Genomic DNA, 17911 nt, shown 5'->3' with positions numbered 1-17911 from the left:
AAAAGAAAAAATAAAGGGCTGAATGTTGTAAGGAAAATAAGATCAAGCCTATTTTCCTTGGGACAGTCAAGAATTTCTTATCCATTTCACTCATTTTGCTTGCTTGCCTGGTCTCTATAGACATTTGAGTCTGTAAACTCATAGACAGACATGGAAGAGATGTCAGTCTCTAAGATTATTCTGCATGACATTGGCCATATCTTTATGTAAATAAAGATCTACTGAACCTTGAACTTTATAATTGTTCAGAAACTGTTAGGGGTCCGTTTTCCCAGTAGCACGTTAGAAGCAAAAGGACCACTTCCTCTCCCTGGCACTTGCACAGCTCTTCTTACCTGTGAGTGGCAGCCCATTCTCTAAACCTTCATCTGTCTTCCCATATAACCATAGAGAGGCAGGCATGTTCATACACAGGCTGTGAGAACATGTGTTTCTCTGGGTGCCACAGTCCTTCTTTTACTCTGAACCTGACCCTTATGTGTGCCGCAGTGTGGTTGGAAGCTGGGGAATGAACTCTTGCCAACAGAAGATTTATAGTCTTATGAATGAGTAAACTCTAGATCTTTGGAGGTTGATTTAGAAAGAGCAGCACTGTTAGATTCTGAATGTGTTTGTTTCAGTGGGGTGGAGTCAGTGATAGCATTTCCTTGTCCAATAGGAAGTGGGTAAATTGCCAAGCCACTGAGATCACTATTGTTGACTCAGATTCAGGAATAAGATTAGAGTAGGGAAGCTATCAAGTAACCCTAGAATCAGGGCTGGTGGGAATTCTGCTTGCTTGTGGCTGGTCAGAGGGCTATGAGCTGACATCAGTGGTCCCAGGCTCCTGGATGTGTTGCTAAATGATATATTGATTTCTGGGGGCTCCTTTTGGAGGCCAGCATTGGAGGAGATATGGTGGTGGGTGGCACTTTGCCATGTGATAGATGAATAATTATTTTGTGCATTGCCCCTGTAGTGTGAGAGGTGGGGTGCCAACTTAGAGAAAATTGTAGCTCCTTGTTCATGATTCTCAAGCTGATCCAGATATAGCACTAATCAAGGACTTATTCAGAGTGGAAAGGAGGTGTTGTATTTAAAGTAGAGTCTTAGAATTGAGCTCCGGAAAGGATTGTTAAGTCATTTGTTCCTTCTCTCATCTGGTTGGTAGAGGGAGCTTCTTCGCAGATTTTCTAGAATTTACTGAAGACTCCTTCTTTGTCCTTCTCGATTACCAGACATTAATTCCAAAAGGGGAAAGGAGACCACTTTGATACTTTACTCAGGAGGAAAAAGGAAATGGCCATGATGTCAGAGCCTGTGTGTCGCTTCAGCCCTAGGCCTTCCTTGCTTTGTGGTAGGCGTGTTTTTCAGTGGTATGTGTGAGTGTTTTGGGGGTGGGGTCATGCGTATCAGAAGCACCTGCGGCTTATTTCTTTTCCTTTTAAAACTATACACACCCGCCCTTCTCCCTCCATCATTTTGACCCTAACCCACTCTTGCCATGCTGTTCTGTACCCCACCTCCCATTTAACCCTGTGATAACAACTAATTTTTGGAGCCTTTACTGTGTGTCTGATACTTTGAAATGCTTTATGCATATCTCATTTAACCTTCACAACAACCCCACGACGTGTAGGTACTTTTATTATCTGTATTTTAAAGAATAACATAGAGTAGTTCAATTACCTGTCCGCTAGGCTTATGCAGCTAGGAAGCACTAGAGTCGGGATAACTAGTGAGCCAAGTTATTGATGAGAAGTCGTATCTCTTGGGTATTTAAAAACGTTTTTTATTGAGGGATAATCACAGTAAGATGCACAAATCTTGTTTATATCTTAATGACTTTACACACACACACACACACACACACACAGACATACACACATACACACATAGACATACTCCTACCTGTGTAACCACCTAGGTCAAGTTATGGAACGTGTCTGTCACCCCTGGAGGTTCTCTCATGCCCCTTCCCAGACCTTGCCCCTACCCCTTCCGCAAGACAGAATCGCTGTCCTGAATTCTGTCACCATAAATGACTTTCTGGCCAGGGTTTGAACATCACATAAATGGAATCATACCGTTTGTAGTCTTTTGTGTTCAGCTTCTTTCCCTCATTATTATGTCTGTGAGATTCATTCATGTTGTTGCGTGTAGTAGTTGTTGATTCTTTCTTATTGTTGTGTGTTGTTCCATTGTTTAAATATACAACAATTTATTCTCTTAGTGGTGGATATTTGGTTTTTTGTTGTTGCGCATTTTGGCCGTAATGAATAAAGCTGTGAGCATTCGCGAATGTGTCTTTTGGTAGACATACACACTCCTTTCTCTTGGGTATATATCTAGGGTAAAATTGCTAGGTCATAGGATAGGTGTGTGTTTAGCTGTAGTAGATATCACCAAAGAGGTTTTATCAATTTATTCTCCCACTAGCAATGTACGAGAGTTCCAGTGGCTCTACATTCTTGCCAGTCCTTGATAGTGGTGGCCTTTTGAATGCTCTCCGTTCAGGAGGTTGTTATATTTCATTGTGGTTTTAATTGAATTTTCCTGATTAGTCATCATGTTGGGCCCTATTTTTTATGCTTTTTAGGCCATTGGTTTGTCCTCTTTTGTGAAGTGCCTATTCAAGTCATTTATCCATTTTATTAATTGGGTTGCTCACTTTTTTCTTATTTATGTGTTGGCATTCTTTACATATTCTGGATACGAGTACTTTGGAGATATAAATTACCAATGTCTTCTCTTACTCTGTAGTTTGCCTTTTCACTTTCTTAGTAATGTCTTTTGATGAGTGGAAGTTCTTCATGTTGGTGAAGTCTAATTTATCCATATTTTTTCTTTACCATTAGTGTTTTTGGTGTTCTTTTAAAAAACTCATTGCCTTTCCGTCTCTTGGGTATTTTGAGGCAGAAAAAAAATGTGGGGAACCACTGCTGTAGAAAGTAAGCCACAGTCACATCAGACACTCTTAGATTCCTATTTTGGGGATTGGCTGTTTGCCTAAAGTGGTGTTCTGAGCCCTCATATTTATGAAGCACTTTAGATTTTACAGAGCCCCTTGGCATTCGATCTCATTTGATCCTAGGCAGGAGCTCATTAAGATACTTGCAAGGGGGTCTAGTTAATTTTGAGGGCAGACGACTTGGTGCTCAACATGAGCTCTCTGGGGTCTGCGACACCTTCACATTTGCTGTGGTCTTGTGCGAAGGGTTAGACTGCTGGGTTCAGATCCTGGCTCTGTGACTGCGGACAGTGTACTTTCCTTGTTGCTAAGGCCAAGTGGCCCACCCTTCACAACCTCTGAGTTTGTCTGAACTTCCTCTTTGTGGCTCTGGGTGGAAATTTCACACTGTGTGCCATGAAGTTGCTGTGACATCTGCAAGGTCCCTGAGATCTTGATATGCTAGGCCACTATTGTGGTCTCACTGTTTGCTGATGAGCACCTAGCAGGAAATGAACTGGAGACATGTTGGCTGCTTGACCCCAGTGTAGAGAGGAGAGTGTCTCTGCTCTCCAGGGCAGGGGAACATGAAGGAAAAGGGTAGGGTTGGGTGGGCAGCCTAGGGCGGTGGGCCTCAGACCTAACTGTGCATCAGCATCACCTGGGGAGTTGGTTAAAATCCACATTCTCAGGCTCAGCCCAGAAGTTCAGATTCAGTAAGGTGGGGTTTGGCTGGAAATCTCCATTTTAAGGGAAAGCCCGATTCTGAAGACAGTGGTCCAAGAACAGCACTTTTTTTTTTGAGGAAGATCAGCGCTGAGCTAAAATCTGCCAATCCTCCTCTCTTTTTGCTGAGGAAGACTGGCCCTGAGCTAACATCCATGCCCATCTTCCTCTACTTTATATGTGGGATGCCTACCACAGCATGGCTTGATGAGTGGTGCCATGTCCGCACCCGGGATCTGAACCAGCGGACCCCAGACCGCCAAAGTGGAATGTGCACACTTAACCACTGTGCCACCAGGCCGGCCCCTAAGCACAGCACTTTGAGCAACACTCAAAGATCCAGGTCCAGGGACTTGAGAGTTGTGCAGTGGACTGCAGCTTCATAAACTTTTTATCTCAAAGCCATTAAAGCTTTGTGCTTGGCTATTTGAAAGGTAGGAGAGGAGACACAATCCACCGTATCCCCAAACCATAGGGTCAGCTCTTTAGAGCCGTGGCTGCCAGAAGACTGCAGCCACCCTGTGTGTCTGGCACCCTGAATTGGCCGATGGTGGGAAATGGACGCCTGGGTGGGAGAATGAGAATTTTTGAAAAGAGGAGGGAGAGCGCTGGCAGGTGCTGGTGGAGATTAGTTATTGTAACTTCTGAGTCGTGTTAGGGTGCCAATGCCCAGTGTGGCCTTCACAGGAATGACCACCCTCTGGGGAGTCAGTGTCCCTCCCATCAGCTGGCTCTCAAGCTCAGCACACCCACTCATCCACCCTCTTATCCACGCCACCCCCCACGTACACCCCTCCCTACCACCACCACGACTCTCTGTCATCTCTCACTCACACACACACACACACACACACACTCATCCACCCACTTACCCATGCCACCCCCCACATACACCCCTCCCTACCACCACCACGACTCTCTGTCCTCTCTCACTCACACACACACACACACACTCATTCACACCCCCAGCCCAGTGCCCCTCAAATCCTGAACTCTTCTGTACTTACATGCTCACATCTTTGAAAGCTTTTTTTCTTAGGGGATTTCGAGGCATGATCAATAAAAAGAAGCAAATGTGATATTTAAAATATGTTCAACATAAATAGATCTAGCATATTCACTGGAACTACGTAATAAACCAGGGCAGTGATTCCAGGAGGGTTGAATGAACAGGCTTCGGGGCTTGTGGGGCCCAGGCTTGTGCTGCTCAGGGCATGGCCAAGCCCGTGTGTGTTTCGGTACTGTGCTTCTCTGTGATCGTTAGCAGGGCCGCAGACTCAGACAGCAATAGGACTTAATTCTTGCTCAGGGGACCTGTTCCTCCCTTTTAAGCTTTCTCAGACTTTAAAGGTGAGCATGGTTTGAATCAGCAATTCTTAACCTTTTGAAGAGTGTAGTCTTCTTTGATAACCTGATGGACAATTTGAATTGTTTCTATGGAAAAATACACACACATTGGGAGGGGAGAAGGTGGTATATGGACTCTCTGGGGCCCATCTGTGGACCCTAAGTAAAAAACTCCTCCTTTTATGAGCCTGGAGGGCTTTTAGCCCCTTCTCCCAAGTTCATTTTTATGGCACAGGTCTGTTCTTGTGGAGTGCCATCTATAATGGGAACTTGACAAACACCGTTCGATATTGTGTGCATTCTTTCTGAAGGGTTTGTACTCAGTTTGAAAGAGCAGGCAGATTTCAATTAGAGGGTGAAAAAAGCTTAGCACATGTAAAGAACTTCATACCTGACATGCTAAGCATTCCCTGAAAAAATACTGTATACATTTAATATCATCATAATTACAAAGTTGGTTGCCTCCATAAAACTTATCCATGTCAAAAGCAGTTCAGAAGCGTTGGACTAGATATTAGGAGACTGACATCCCTCCAGCTTGGATGTTTCCCCCTCTTTCTATCTCAGGTCCAGTAATTCCATTCACGTCATTGAACATTTCTTGCACTCATGCTGTGAATAAAGCACTCTGTTATTTGGAGAATGAGCGTGAATAAGGTCTCAAGGAGCAAACACCGTCCAAGGGAATCGCTTGACTCCTCTATGTTCCTTACCTTTAAGTAGAGTCCTGTCTTCTGCATTTCTTCCGGCGTCCCTGAGGGAGATGGGTTCAATGAGAGGTCCTGGGGAGATGGCTTTGCTTTCTGAGGCTGGAAGGGGCCTCAGAAAAGCTGAGGGGTCTGCCTGTTTTCATGCCATTAACCCCAGCAACCTCTCACTCTGTCGAGTGGGTGTTTCTTTAAGGTTCACCTTCGTCAGGATCTCTCTGCTTATGGTGCTGGGTTCATATCTGTGTCCTCCTTTCTCTGCAGGCCAGGGGTTATCACCATGCAGGCATTGTCAGAAGAGGACCGGAGGCTCTGGATGGAAGCCATGGATGGTCGGGAACCTGTAAGTAACAATTCAGGGAAGTAGAGCAAGAATGAGGGGCCTGAGTTGTTTGTTGCTTCATAATGCAGTGGTTTCTGCTGGTGCGTCAAAGCCTTGGGTTCTCAAGACCAGTGTACAGAGGGAGTTTTTTTATCCCCAGGCCGAGGTTTGTAGATGCTGATATTGCTTCTGTGTGGATGCAGTCCCTGAACTTTGGCCTCTCAGTCTAAGGCTTGGTTCCTGCATGATACTGCACAGAACATCCCCTTTGCTGAGGGACTTGTAGCTCCCTTAGGTCTCTTAGAGGAGGCAGAGTCCCATCGGGCTTACTGAATATTTATTGACCATTGATGCCTCCATGAAGTGGAGTCTAAAGCATTATCTCAAACCCATTTTAATGGGATACATGATCATAAAAGTGTATACAGATTATACAGTTCCTTTTATCTTCACCTTCTGGTTCAGCCTCCCGTTCCTGTAGTAGCCTACATGCTGTTATAAGCAGTGGAATTATTAGGGTTGATGAAGGAGTTAAGCCTGGTAAGGTGATCTGTGCTCCCATTTCAGAGATGCTGGCTTCCGCTGGGTTATGTAATCTTGTGGTTTTTCTGTATCTTGTGACATGTGAAACCCACGGACGAGCCCTGGGGAAGTCCCTAGAGTCAGAGTAGTCATCTTACCTGGGTCCCAAGGATCTCAATTCCAGTGTTCAGTAAATCTCAAGGTTACGGAAATCCTAAGGGTACAGTCTAACTAGATCCCACCAGTAAAAGATAAAAAGAATCCACAATGTAAGAGGGCCAGTAATTATCACTTGCAAAGGTGCTACCCAGAGGGGGAAATGTTTGCAAGGCTCCTCAGGCCATTGCATCCATCGACTGTAGAACTCTGCATCGAGCTGGGTGTCCAGTAGAGGTGATTCCGGTTCACTTGTGTGTCTCTTTCTCCGCCTGTCCTGGTTAGGTGATCTATATTAATTAATGTACCTTTCTACTCAGCTATTTTGTATATAAACATGGAACTCAATTCAATCAACGAAGCATAAACAAATAACTAGTGTTTGCATAGCATTCAGTAATATAGAGCAAGATTTAAAGATTTCAGCACAGTTTGCTAAACTCGAGTTAAACATCGTTTAATTTTTATTCTTCTCCTGGGCTAAAATAAAAGATACCCCTGATTTTCTCTGAACACGTTGTTACTGATAGAAAACTCTCTCAAAAGGAGATACGCATTTCTACCTTTAGGGCTTTATGTGCACAGGAGCTGCTTGATGTGAGAGGTCTTTGAAAGCAGCTTCCTAAGTAGTCCTTCATGTCTTTACTATTATCGTCTCCCTTTAGTCGAGCACTTTTTTGTGTCTAAGGCACAGGTTTGGCACATTATGTCTATTAACTCATTTATTCCTCTTAGTACCTTACGAAAATAAGTGTTATTCCATTTCACAGATGAAGAAACTGAGGCTTAGGGGAGGTTAAATAACTTGCCCCACATTGCCCAGAAGTAAGTGGCTATATTAGTGGGGTACAGGCTAGGTAACTAAACAAATAAATGCCAAAGTACAGTGGCTTAAATAAGAGAAGTTTATTTTCCCCTTAGAGGCCAGAAGTAAGCCATCCGTGCCTGGCAGGGTCATTTTGCCATCCTCATCCTATCTAGGGCTTCCCAGGTTACTCCAGTTATTGCCATTTTCCAGCCAGCTAATGGAGATGAAAGCATCCAGGACCCAGAAGGTGCACACATCACTTCCATTGGCCCAAACGTAATTATATACGTAAATATATATGGCCACATTTATCTGCCAGCGAGGGTGGGGAATTTAGGCTGTACATAGGCAGCCATGGGCCGACCCAGTACCCAGGGCATTTTATCACTTCAAGGAGGAAGAAGAGAAAGAATACTGTGGGGTGGTTAACAGTTTACACCACAGTGGCAAAGCTACAATTTGAACCCATGGCTAGCCCTAGACATATTTGGTTTTCATCTTTAGTAGAGATAAAATGTCAAATTGCCTTCTAAGAATCCTCACTCAATTCATTTTTACGATACTTTTTCTGACTCTCTTGAATGTTTCCTTAACTCGTAGGGGAGGAAATACCCAGGAAGAAAAATCCTGTCAGGGCATACTGTTCTTGGTATAGATAAAAAACACACTACTGTTGGTTTTTTTGTTTTTCTTTTCCCCTGGAATAGGCTGGGATTGCAAAACAGCTTCGCCAACTCCATCTTAAGCCTCCCTCTCCCCGCTATGTGGTATTTGTTCTCTGTCTGTATGTAATTGGTCCTCTTACTAACTACTTCAGTTTTCTGTAGATTAACATCTGGCCTCTGCAGATGGAAAGCGTGCTGTTGAAAGAAACATTTCTTTGCTCCAGACTGTACACATTAAAACAAGTTTAGACACAAAATAATTCTGTTTCTAAACATAGTATAAAATTATTTCCTCACAGGAACATATAGCTCGCATTGAAAACTACACCTCTGTGTGCTTTTTAGTTTCCTAAAGAGAGGGATAAATGCAGAGAAATGATGACTGCATAATTGGCAGGAATAATAGGCTTCATTTTGTCTCCCATCGCTGGGAGCCTCTCGGGAACATTACTGGCAATGTATACCCGGTAGACAATTAGCAGCTTCAGTTTTAATCACCATCTTCCTAATTAGTTAAATCTGTCCCCTTGGGAGTTTTGGCTTTGATAAGGCAGCAGAAACCTCTTTCTCTAGCTGGTCTTAGAGTATTTCGCTTATTTCATGGAGATGTTAACGGTGGCGCCTATCTTTTGTTTTTACACTTTATCTTAATTGTTCTGTGATTGATTATTCAGTGTTGGATTTCTTTTTGGAGGTGGGGTAATTTTGGTTTTCGTCCTTTTTGTTCTTTCATTGTTTAATAACACGTCAGGGTGGTTCATTGGACAAAAAACCTAAATGAACCCCGAATCAGTTGATTTTTCAATGTTTCAGCTAGTTGTTACATAAATTATAGTTTTTAGTACTTAGTGACATTCTCGTCTGAGGAAATGTCAAATGTCTTTATGGTATTGGTGAATATATAATGGAGAAAGAAATTAGAGTTGTGTTCCTGCAATGAAAATTATGGATTTTGTCTGTGTAATGAATTTGAGTTCAAATGAAGGAAAACCAATTCAAGCTTGCCTGAAAAAAAGGTGGATATGTTGGGGTATAATAGTTCTGGCCTATCCAAATCCAGGAACTTAGATAATATTTGGAGTTGGTTTCTCTTTTTGTGTTGGCTTCATTTCTAGCAGGTTCTTTCCATGTGGTGCTGATATGCTTCCTGACTGTTCAGGCTTCCATCTTGTTATCAAGAGCAGGGGTTAGGAAACTTTTTCTGTAATGGGACAGATAGTAAATATTTTAGGCCTTGGGGGCCATATGATCACTGTTGCAGCTCCTCAGCTTTGCTGTTGTAGCTCAAAAGCAGCCAAGGACAATATGTAAGTGAATGGGTGAGGCTGTGTTTCAATAAAATGTTCTAGACAAAAACAAGTGGAAGGTCAGATTTCAGTGACGGGCCATAGTTTGTTGATCCTTAATCTAAAGGTCTAGTGTGAAGAGAGCCTTATGTAATAATTTCAAAAAAGTCTTGTATATGAATGTTATTGGACTAAATACTTGGACAAGAAGATGGGACAGATGAATTGACCAGACCTGACTTACCTGCCCGCTGCACTAGAACTGCATAAATGGTGGAGGAAGGTTGGCTTCCCCTGAGCATTGTTATATGAGGAAGGGAAATAGACATGAGGTAGGCAAAAATGACACAGTTTCTCCCTACTCGGATATCTATATTCCGTTAAATTTTCTTTTCAAAAACCTTGCTCGTTGGTATTTAGCCAAGAATGAAAACCACAAACATCATACTTAATGGTGAAGGACTGAATGCTTTCCTCCTAAGAATGGGAACAAGACAAAGATGTTCACCCTTACCCTTCTTCTTTTTCTTTGTTTTGTGAGGAAGAGTGTCCCTGAGCTAACACCTGTTACCAATCTTCCTCTTTTTGCTTGAGGCAGATCGTTGCTGAGCTAATATCTATGCCAATCTTCCTTTATTTTAGGGGGGATGCCACCACAGTATGGCTTGATGAGCAGTGCTAGGTCTGCACTCGGGATCCGAACCTGTGAACCCCGGGCTCCTGAAGTGGAGCGGGCAAACTTAACCACTACACTAACGGGCTGGCCCCTTTACTGCTCTTATTTAACATAGTACTGGAAATCGTAGCCAGTGCAGTACAGCAAGAAAATAAAAGGCACACAGATGTGAGTCTGTATTTTTTAAAAAGTCAACAAGCTGGCTAGTCAGAAAAGCTTTGAGATGATTCTACTTGACTTTCTTCACTTTCTATTAAATCTGGTTTGACAAGCTACAGAGATTCACCTTTGCAGCCACATAAGCTGTCGTTTTAATCTTTTGTAGCCATTGTCTCCGGCTTAAGAACAGACTTTCCATATTAAATTGGACATGGAACCCTAGTTTAAGCTGCATAAACAGTGCAGCCAAGAGAAATTCTAGAGACAGCAAATTTCCTTTATCTTGGTTTCTAATAGCTAAAGTTTTCTTTCCCATTTTCTTTGCATATTGCATGTAAGCATATTTGCTAAAAGCAAGCAGATTAGAATCATTACCAACACACACACACACACTCAACCTTAAGTTTTTATTTTTCTCTCTCCACTGTGGAAGGATGATTCAGCAAGTCACTGGGACTATAGGGTGAGCCACAGCCTCAGAGCTTAGATCAGCCTCTTTAGACTGCATTCCCATGTATTTCCCTAGCTGTGATTAGTGGTGTCTGTCTGGAATTTCTTATATTACCTCCTTATTTTGGAGGTATTAGTCCTCTTTCGCGTCTCAAGGATTCTTCAGTAAAATTAAATATTTCTCCACTTTGAGCCAATATTTGAATCTCTTTTAACAGCCAGAAGGTTAGAAGGTTGGTAGATGCCAGCATTATGTGGAATTGTAGTAGGAAGATAAGAAACAGGTGGTATAGATAGCATCAAAGATTGTGTGTAAACCCATGTATTAGTTTGAAACTGTGAAATTGCTGCCTTCCTAGGTCAAAAATGGCCAGATATTGGCTATTGCATATGGCCAAACCTCATAACTGTCGGCAGAAAGAAGCCCACACGTAGGCGAGTATCAGACTCTTATTTGCATAAGAAGGAATGCTGCCTGAAAAGGCCAGTCAGTGGTTGATCTTGGGTAGATAATCCGGGTCTTCTAGCTTCCAGCTCTGTACTATTTTTACTATAATATACACACGGCTGAATTATTAGAAAGCCATAGTTGAATGGTATGTTTGTTGTTAGTGCCATTGAGTGGATTTTGACTCCTAGTGACCTTGTGTACAACAAAGCCCAGTCTTTTTGCATCATCCTCTCACCTTTCGGCACTATATCAAACAATGCTCTGCTGCCGTTCATAGGGTTTTCATGGCCAATTTATTTTGGAAGTGGGTGCCCATCTTCTTCTTCCTCGTCTGTGCAGTCTGGAAGCTCTGCTGAAACCTGTCCACCATGGGTGACCCTGCTAGTATTTGAAATACCAGTGGCACAGCTTTCAGCGTCACAGCAACATGCAGCTGCTGCAGTATGACAACTTACAGATGGATAATGTGGTTCCCTGACTGGGAAATGAACCTCAGGCCGTGGTGGTGAGAGCTGAAACTTAGTCACTGGGCCACCAGGGCTGGCTGAATGGTGTCTACCCTCACTTTTAAGTGGAGCTACTCTGTGTGGAAGAAGGGAAAAGAGGGGGAGACTAAGGAAAATCCATTCCTCTAATATGAGTGCAAGACAAAATGGCTTCCTTCTATTCACCTCCATTTCAAAGAAATCTTCCATTTTAGTCCTTGTGGACTTTGAGACTGAACAAAGGGTGCCCTTCTCTCACTTTTCTCTGTATGCCCAAGCTCTAGCCCCTGAGTTCTTCAAGAACTCAGAGAATCAATGGGCAGTTGCATTACATCTTAGACTCTGCACCTGCTGCCTGCAAGAGTGAGCTATTAGAGTCTTTAAAGGAAAAAGTAAGGTGGTTTACTGTTTAGGTGAGATCCCAGGATCAGAGGCAGAATGTCACGGTGGTTAAGAATGTGGGCTAAGGCAGCCTGAGTTTAAATCCTTACTCACCACTAAAAGTTCTCTAATGCTGGAAAATGACCTGGTTTCTCTGAGCATGTTTCTTTGCCTGCACAATGGGGATAATAATACTCCCTTCCTCTAAGATAGTATTGTTTTCTAAGGGTCAGCATGTATGTAGTTAGCACAAGGCCTGGAAGTGCTCAAGTTAGTTCTTACTGTTGTCTTTTTGGAGAGAAGGGGCAGATATTGGGATACCTGGATTCTCTTTCTAGCTCCGTTTCTGAATTACTTGGTTCATTCGAGTGCAGAGTTTATTTAAAGTCACCTTGCCTGGGCTCACCAGAGTGCAGGGCAGGGACTGCTTTCGCTAGGATGGAAAAAGTGATTTCATTTAGCAGTCATTCTGAACCTTCAGGCTATGACTGGAGGAGCATGAAGTAATCTTTAGCCTCCTTTGCTACAGTGTAGCCCAGACCTGGCAATTCATAATCCCAGCTGTATGAGAAGCTCAGCTCACCACTCTACCGCTGACAGCTTACATTTTCCTTACTTGGTAAAATAAACAATCAAAAGAGTATGGATAGTTAAAAAGGTGTAGTGTGAAATTGCTAAGCTCTTGTGCGATGATGCAGGTCTCACTCCTTTAAGAGCGGAACGATCGTTTGGAAGCATAGTTCTGCTCATTTTGTGAAAGCTCTCTTTGTATTATCCCACAGTATGAACTGATGAAGAGTCTGCCGGTGAGGTCCCCAATTTGCTTTCCATTTCCCCACCTCTCGCCTCACTCGGCCCCAACCTACTGGTTCCATAACGTTTTGTCTGTGTTTCTTTTTCTCTTACTGGGTCAAGAAGCTGGTTGCAAGCTTCACCTTTGAGTCATGTGAGTGTTTTTATGTGGGTAGAATTCATAATAGTACATACTGTAACACACCTTTTAGTTCAACTCTTAAAAGAAATTTAATAGTTTTACTTCTGTCCTTGTTGCCTTTGGTTAGATGTCCTTCAGAAGAACAATTTCTCATGAAAATCAGAGAATATTTAATTGAGCAACCTGAACTACAAGATGGGAGAGAAGAGGAGGAGGCCAGGTGAAATTGTTTTATGTTGGAGAGTTGATGAAATTTTTCTAAGAAATGGAAATTTTGATAGCCAGAAGATTTTTGCTTGAACTTTATGGTAATAGCATGCTGATGGCACTTTCAGGTATTAAGCATTCTTCTTTCAACATTTAGCAAGCCTTTATACACTGTCCACCAATCGCTTTGGTGGACATTGAGGATACCAAGATGAGTTCAGGCCACATCAATAGAAGTTTCATTTATTTGCTGCTGTTTCTCCATTGCCTGGCACAGTGGCTGGCATGGAGTAAGCACTCGGCAAGTATTTGTTGAATGACTGGAGTTAAAACTAAAGGGAAGGGTTGAGGATAACTGAGGTGTTTTTCTTAGGGAATTGGGTTGCTTCCGTTACCTGAGACTGTGTGGGTAGATTTGAAATTATTTGAATTCCTTGATGTATAGTTCATTTAGATACATATCCACCTACTTATACCAGAATTTAGCTGTGTGATCATTAATCTTTTTTCTGCCATGGATTCCTTTGGCAATCAGGTAAAGCCTTTATAACCTTTCTCAGAATAATGGTTTTGTTTGTTTGTTTTTTTGAGGAAGGTTAGCCCTGAGCTAACATCTGCCACCAATCCTCCCGTTTTTGCTGAGGAAGATTGGCCCTGAGCCAACATCCATGCTCATCTTCCTCTACTTTATATGTGGGACGCCTGCCACAGCATGGTTTGATGAGAAGTGCGTAGGTCTGCACCCAGTGTCCAAACCGGTGAGCCCAGGGCCTCCAAAGCAGAGCGTGTGAGCTTAACTGCTGCATGACTGGGCCAGTCCCCAGAATGTTTTTAAATGCATACAGTACATGGTTTACATGGAAGAAATATAAAAATATTAAAACCATTTGTAATATAAATATATGCTGCTTTATTACCACATTAAATAATATAAGGGCAGGTCCGATAACTCCTATAAAATATTTCAGATTACCTGCAATGACAGTAATGTTATATGGAAATATCTGTGATTTCTATTGGTGACAAAGTCACAGATACTGCTAATACTACCATGGTTTGTTGCCCGCATTCATATTTGAAGGAAATGCTAAATTTCAGTTAGAGGCTAATGTAAATAAAGGTTTACTTTTTTCCTCTGCCATCCAAGTTCACTGCCCCCTGTATTCTTTTTAGGGATCCCATTTCTCCATTTCTTTGCAAAAATGTTTTGAAAGACTTTCTTCCTGACTTTCAAGCCCTTGTCTCAGCTTGTAATTGTATCTCAATTAGTGTGATTATTTGGTTAATATCAGTCCCCCTGCTGGATTGGCGTCTTCAGGAGGGCAGGAGAATTGTCACTTTTTTTTGGCTTTTGGATCTTTCATGCATAGTGTCTTGCACAGAGTAGGTGTTCAATACATACTTGTCAGATGATCAGATGAATGAACCTAAGTATGAAAATTAAAATATGTTGGTTTAGAGTGACTTGCTCTTAACAGAAGCTATTTCCTGGCGATTCCCCACCTATCTTGACAGATCTTCACAGATCCACTGGTTAATATTCTCACCTCTTTGTTCACATTTTGGGTCTAAATGCAACACAAACATTGTTTTGATTTCCTTAGCATTTTCTGCAAGCCTCAGGTCACGTTTGACTTCATCTTCATACCACTGCCTTTCTAGGCTTGAGCCCCTCTTATTTCAGTTTTGATTACATGCCCTCCTTTAATCATCTGTCATTATTTTTGTCTTTATAATTTTAGCTTAACCTTTGGGGACTAGGATTCGTTGTGAGAAGGACTTTGAACCTTCACTTCTGAATTGTTCGAATTTTTCACAGTCAGCATGTATTAATTTTGTTATTAAATAAAAGTCGTAATGGAGGGGGTCCCCGTGAGTCATGTTTATTCTTTCAGATGTCTCTTGCTCTTTCTTTGTCATTAGCATCAGTTACAATCGTATTATCATGCTCCTGTTGTGGAACCTTCCATTCCTAGCTATAATGGAAGGGAGAGGTCCTTCTCTAAACATGTAGTGTGTATCCCTCTAGAACTTTCTCTGTGTACTTACTCCTATACATCTATGTCTAGAAATAAATTCTTCTGTTTCATAGAATTTTTGACATAGTATGGCTTTACTATAGATTATTCAACCATTACTCTTTGAGTGACATTTAGGTTGTTTTCAGCTTTTCATTACATCATTACAAACAATGATGTAATGAAAATTCTTGTATGTAATTCACTGTCTACCTATTTGTGCGTTATATATATATACACCAAGTAGAACTGCATGCTGAATGGTATGCATGTTTAATATTTTAATAGATAATTGACAAATTACTCTCTCCACAAAAAAAGTCCCAAATTATACTTTCTCTAATCACTTATAAGGGTGCCCATTTTCTCTACGCCTTTGCCAACATGGCATACTGTGAGTCTGTGTGTGTCAATCTGATGGTGGAAAATTATATCGTTTTCATCTGCATTTCTCAAATTACTAATAAGTTGAAAATCTTTTCTTATGTTTCTCAGCCATTTGTATTTCTTCGTTTCTATATTGCAGTGTATATAAAGTACTTAGACATATGATTCATGCTGTATATAATATGATTATTTCTTTTTTTGATTTGTGGACTTGGGATTACACCCATCATTTTTTTTCCAGTCTGCTTTCTAACGCCCGAGGGAGAAACCTAACTTTTTCTCTTGTTCTTTCCTTGGATGATAGGACTTTTTCACTTTATCCTTGTTGGTGTCTTATCTTCTAGCAACCCACTCATGCTGCTCAGGTTTGGAGTGGTGAATCACAAAGGGCACTCCTTATCTCTCAGCCGAGCTGCTGCTCTCCTGGTTCACCAGGCTGCATGATCTGAATGAAACCGGAGGATCCTCTGTGCCTCTCTGTTCTAGCAACAGTCAGCAACCTGTCGGACTTGCCCAAGGTCCCTCTAAATCCCAAGTGAAAAAATCCCATCCCTTCTCAAGGAGAGATAGGAGCTGCAGTTTCTAACAGCTGCAGGGGCTCTCAGCCCAAGAGCCCTGAGAGGGGTATGCCCCTCCACCCAGCTGACGCATGTGCTCCTTTCAGCCCTTCTACTCTTGGTTCCATCTCAGAGAAGAGATGGAAGATGTCTGCCAGTCTCTCTACTTATTCTAGAAGGCAGTCGTTGTTCTGCCTCCTCTCTATTTTGTTAACAGACGATTTCATATTTTCCTTCCTCTGTTTTTGTGGCCTAGATCAACTACTGCCCAACCTCGTCTGAAGAGGTTGGCATGAGCGAGGCTATAACTCTGGAGGTTTCCCTTGCCAGTTAGTTGTTCACTTGAGTCAGAATCAAGGCCAAATTAAAAGTTCCCTGTTTTGTTTCCTCCATCTGAGAGATGATATTTTTGCAAGTCAAGAATTTATCAGAGGCTCTGGTTTTGTGTGTATGTTAGCTCAATTTTAAAAATTTCTTTAACTTTTCAGAAAATTTTGAAATCATTTCAGACTTATAAAAATGTTGTGAAAATAGTACAAAGAATTCCAGAAACGCTTCATCCAGATACCCCAAATGTTAACATAACCACAGTATGGAAATTAACATTGATACAATATTATTATCTATTTTACAGATCTCAGATTTTGCTGGTTGTCCCATTAATATAATTTTCTCTGGTCCAGAGTTTCATCCAGGATTACACATTGCATTTCATTGTCACATCTTCTTAGTTTCATTTAATCTGATACAGTTTAGAGACTTGGCTTTTTAAAGGAACATTACCATCAGCAGATGTCCGGATCATTGAAATCCCCATCAGGACAGCGTCTTATCTCTGTTCCCATCTTGGAGTATGTTTGAGGACTATTGTCGGTATCCTCCCTTCACCCACGTAATAATTCATACCTATCCACAGTCAAACCACTTATGTTTCTGTCTTCTTCTAAAGGCTGTCTAATACATATTCAATTTCGTGTTTGTAGATTTTCTTATAATAAATCTATTTCTTTTGAACATCTTGTCTTCTACTCTATCTACTCACATCATGTATTTCTTCCTTATGCAGTTTACTGTGTTTAGTATCTATATTGTAGTTGTTGGTTTACAGACATTTGAGGCCATCGCATGATCTTAATAGACATTCTGCAGTGTGACCTCCCACGTCTAGCAGCAGCACCAATTACTGTTGGCCCTCCTTCAGTATTATGGGAGTGGAGATTATGGTTGGATTAGCTTCAATTATTTTTTCCTCTGTAGCAAAGGCAGTCGATAAAGATCTTTTACAGTGACTTTGTCCATTTGAAAAATGATTGAAACAGGCTCTTACATCCATTTCTGCAGCTATCTCTTACACCCTAAAAGCCAGAAAGTGGTTGTATTTGTTAGTGATCAAATCAAGGATGGCATTAAAAAAATATATTGACAGAAGGATCTGGAGGCGTTTTGAATATTAGGAAGTCCGTGAATTAGGTTGTTTGCCTTGTGGCAAGGTGTGGAACAAGATAAGCATTTTTGAAAAATTATCTTTGGGTTTGCTGAATCGGGCTCCAGTGTAGCTCATGATGCCAGCGTGACCTCATTCTTTTTAGGTGTGTTCCCTAAAATCCTACCCCATGACCCTGGAAGAAAACACCAGAAAAAGTAAACACATCCTAAAAGCAAAGCCATTTTTTAGTATGGTTTTAAAAATCTTCACTTTTGGTCATCTGGAAAACAGTGCAGACGTGCGGTCTAGTGG

The 17911-nt window shown here is 41.8% G+C and overlaps 1 protein-coding gene across 5 annotated transcripts in view; it reads left to right on the top strand.

Moving 5' to 3' along the window:
- ARHGAP26 (Rho GTPase activating protein 26) overlaps positions 1-17911 on the top strand; it is a 415746-nt gene that overhangs the window by 144910 nt on the left and 252925 nt on the right. For all 5 annotated transcript variants that reach the window (XM_046667198.1, XM_046667197.1, XM_046667196.1 and 2 more), the window contains exon 11: positions 5974-6052. In XM_046667198.1, the coding sequence (XP_046523154.1) occupies positions 5974-6052 (79 nt within the window). The remainder of the gene's footprint in view (positions 1-5973; positions 6053-17911) is intronic.

Source organism: Equus quagga, chromosome 7 (assembly GCF_021613505.1).
Source record: "Equus quagga isolate Etosha38 chromosome 7, UCLA_HA_Equagga_1.0, whole genome shotgun sequence".
In the NCBI taxonomy this organism is placed as follows: Eukaryota; Metazoa; Chordata; class Mammalia; order Perissodactyla; family Equidae; genus Equus; species Equus quagga.
The sequence above is the reverse complement of the archived record's forward strand: the minus strand, read 5'-3'. Positions and strand labels throughout refer to the sequence as shown.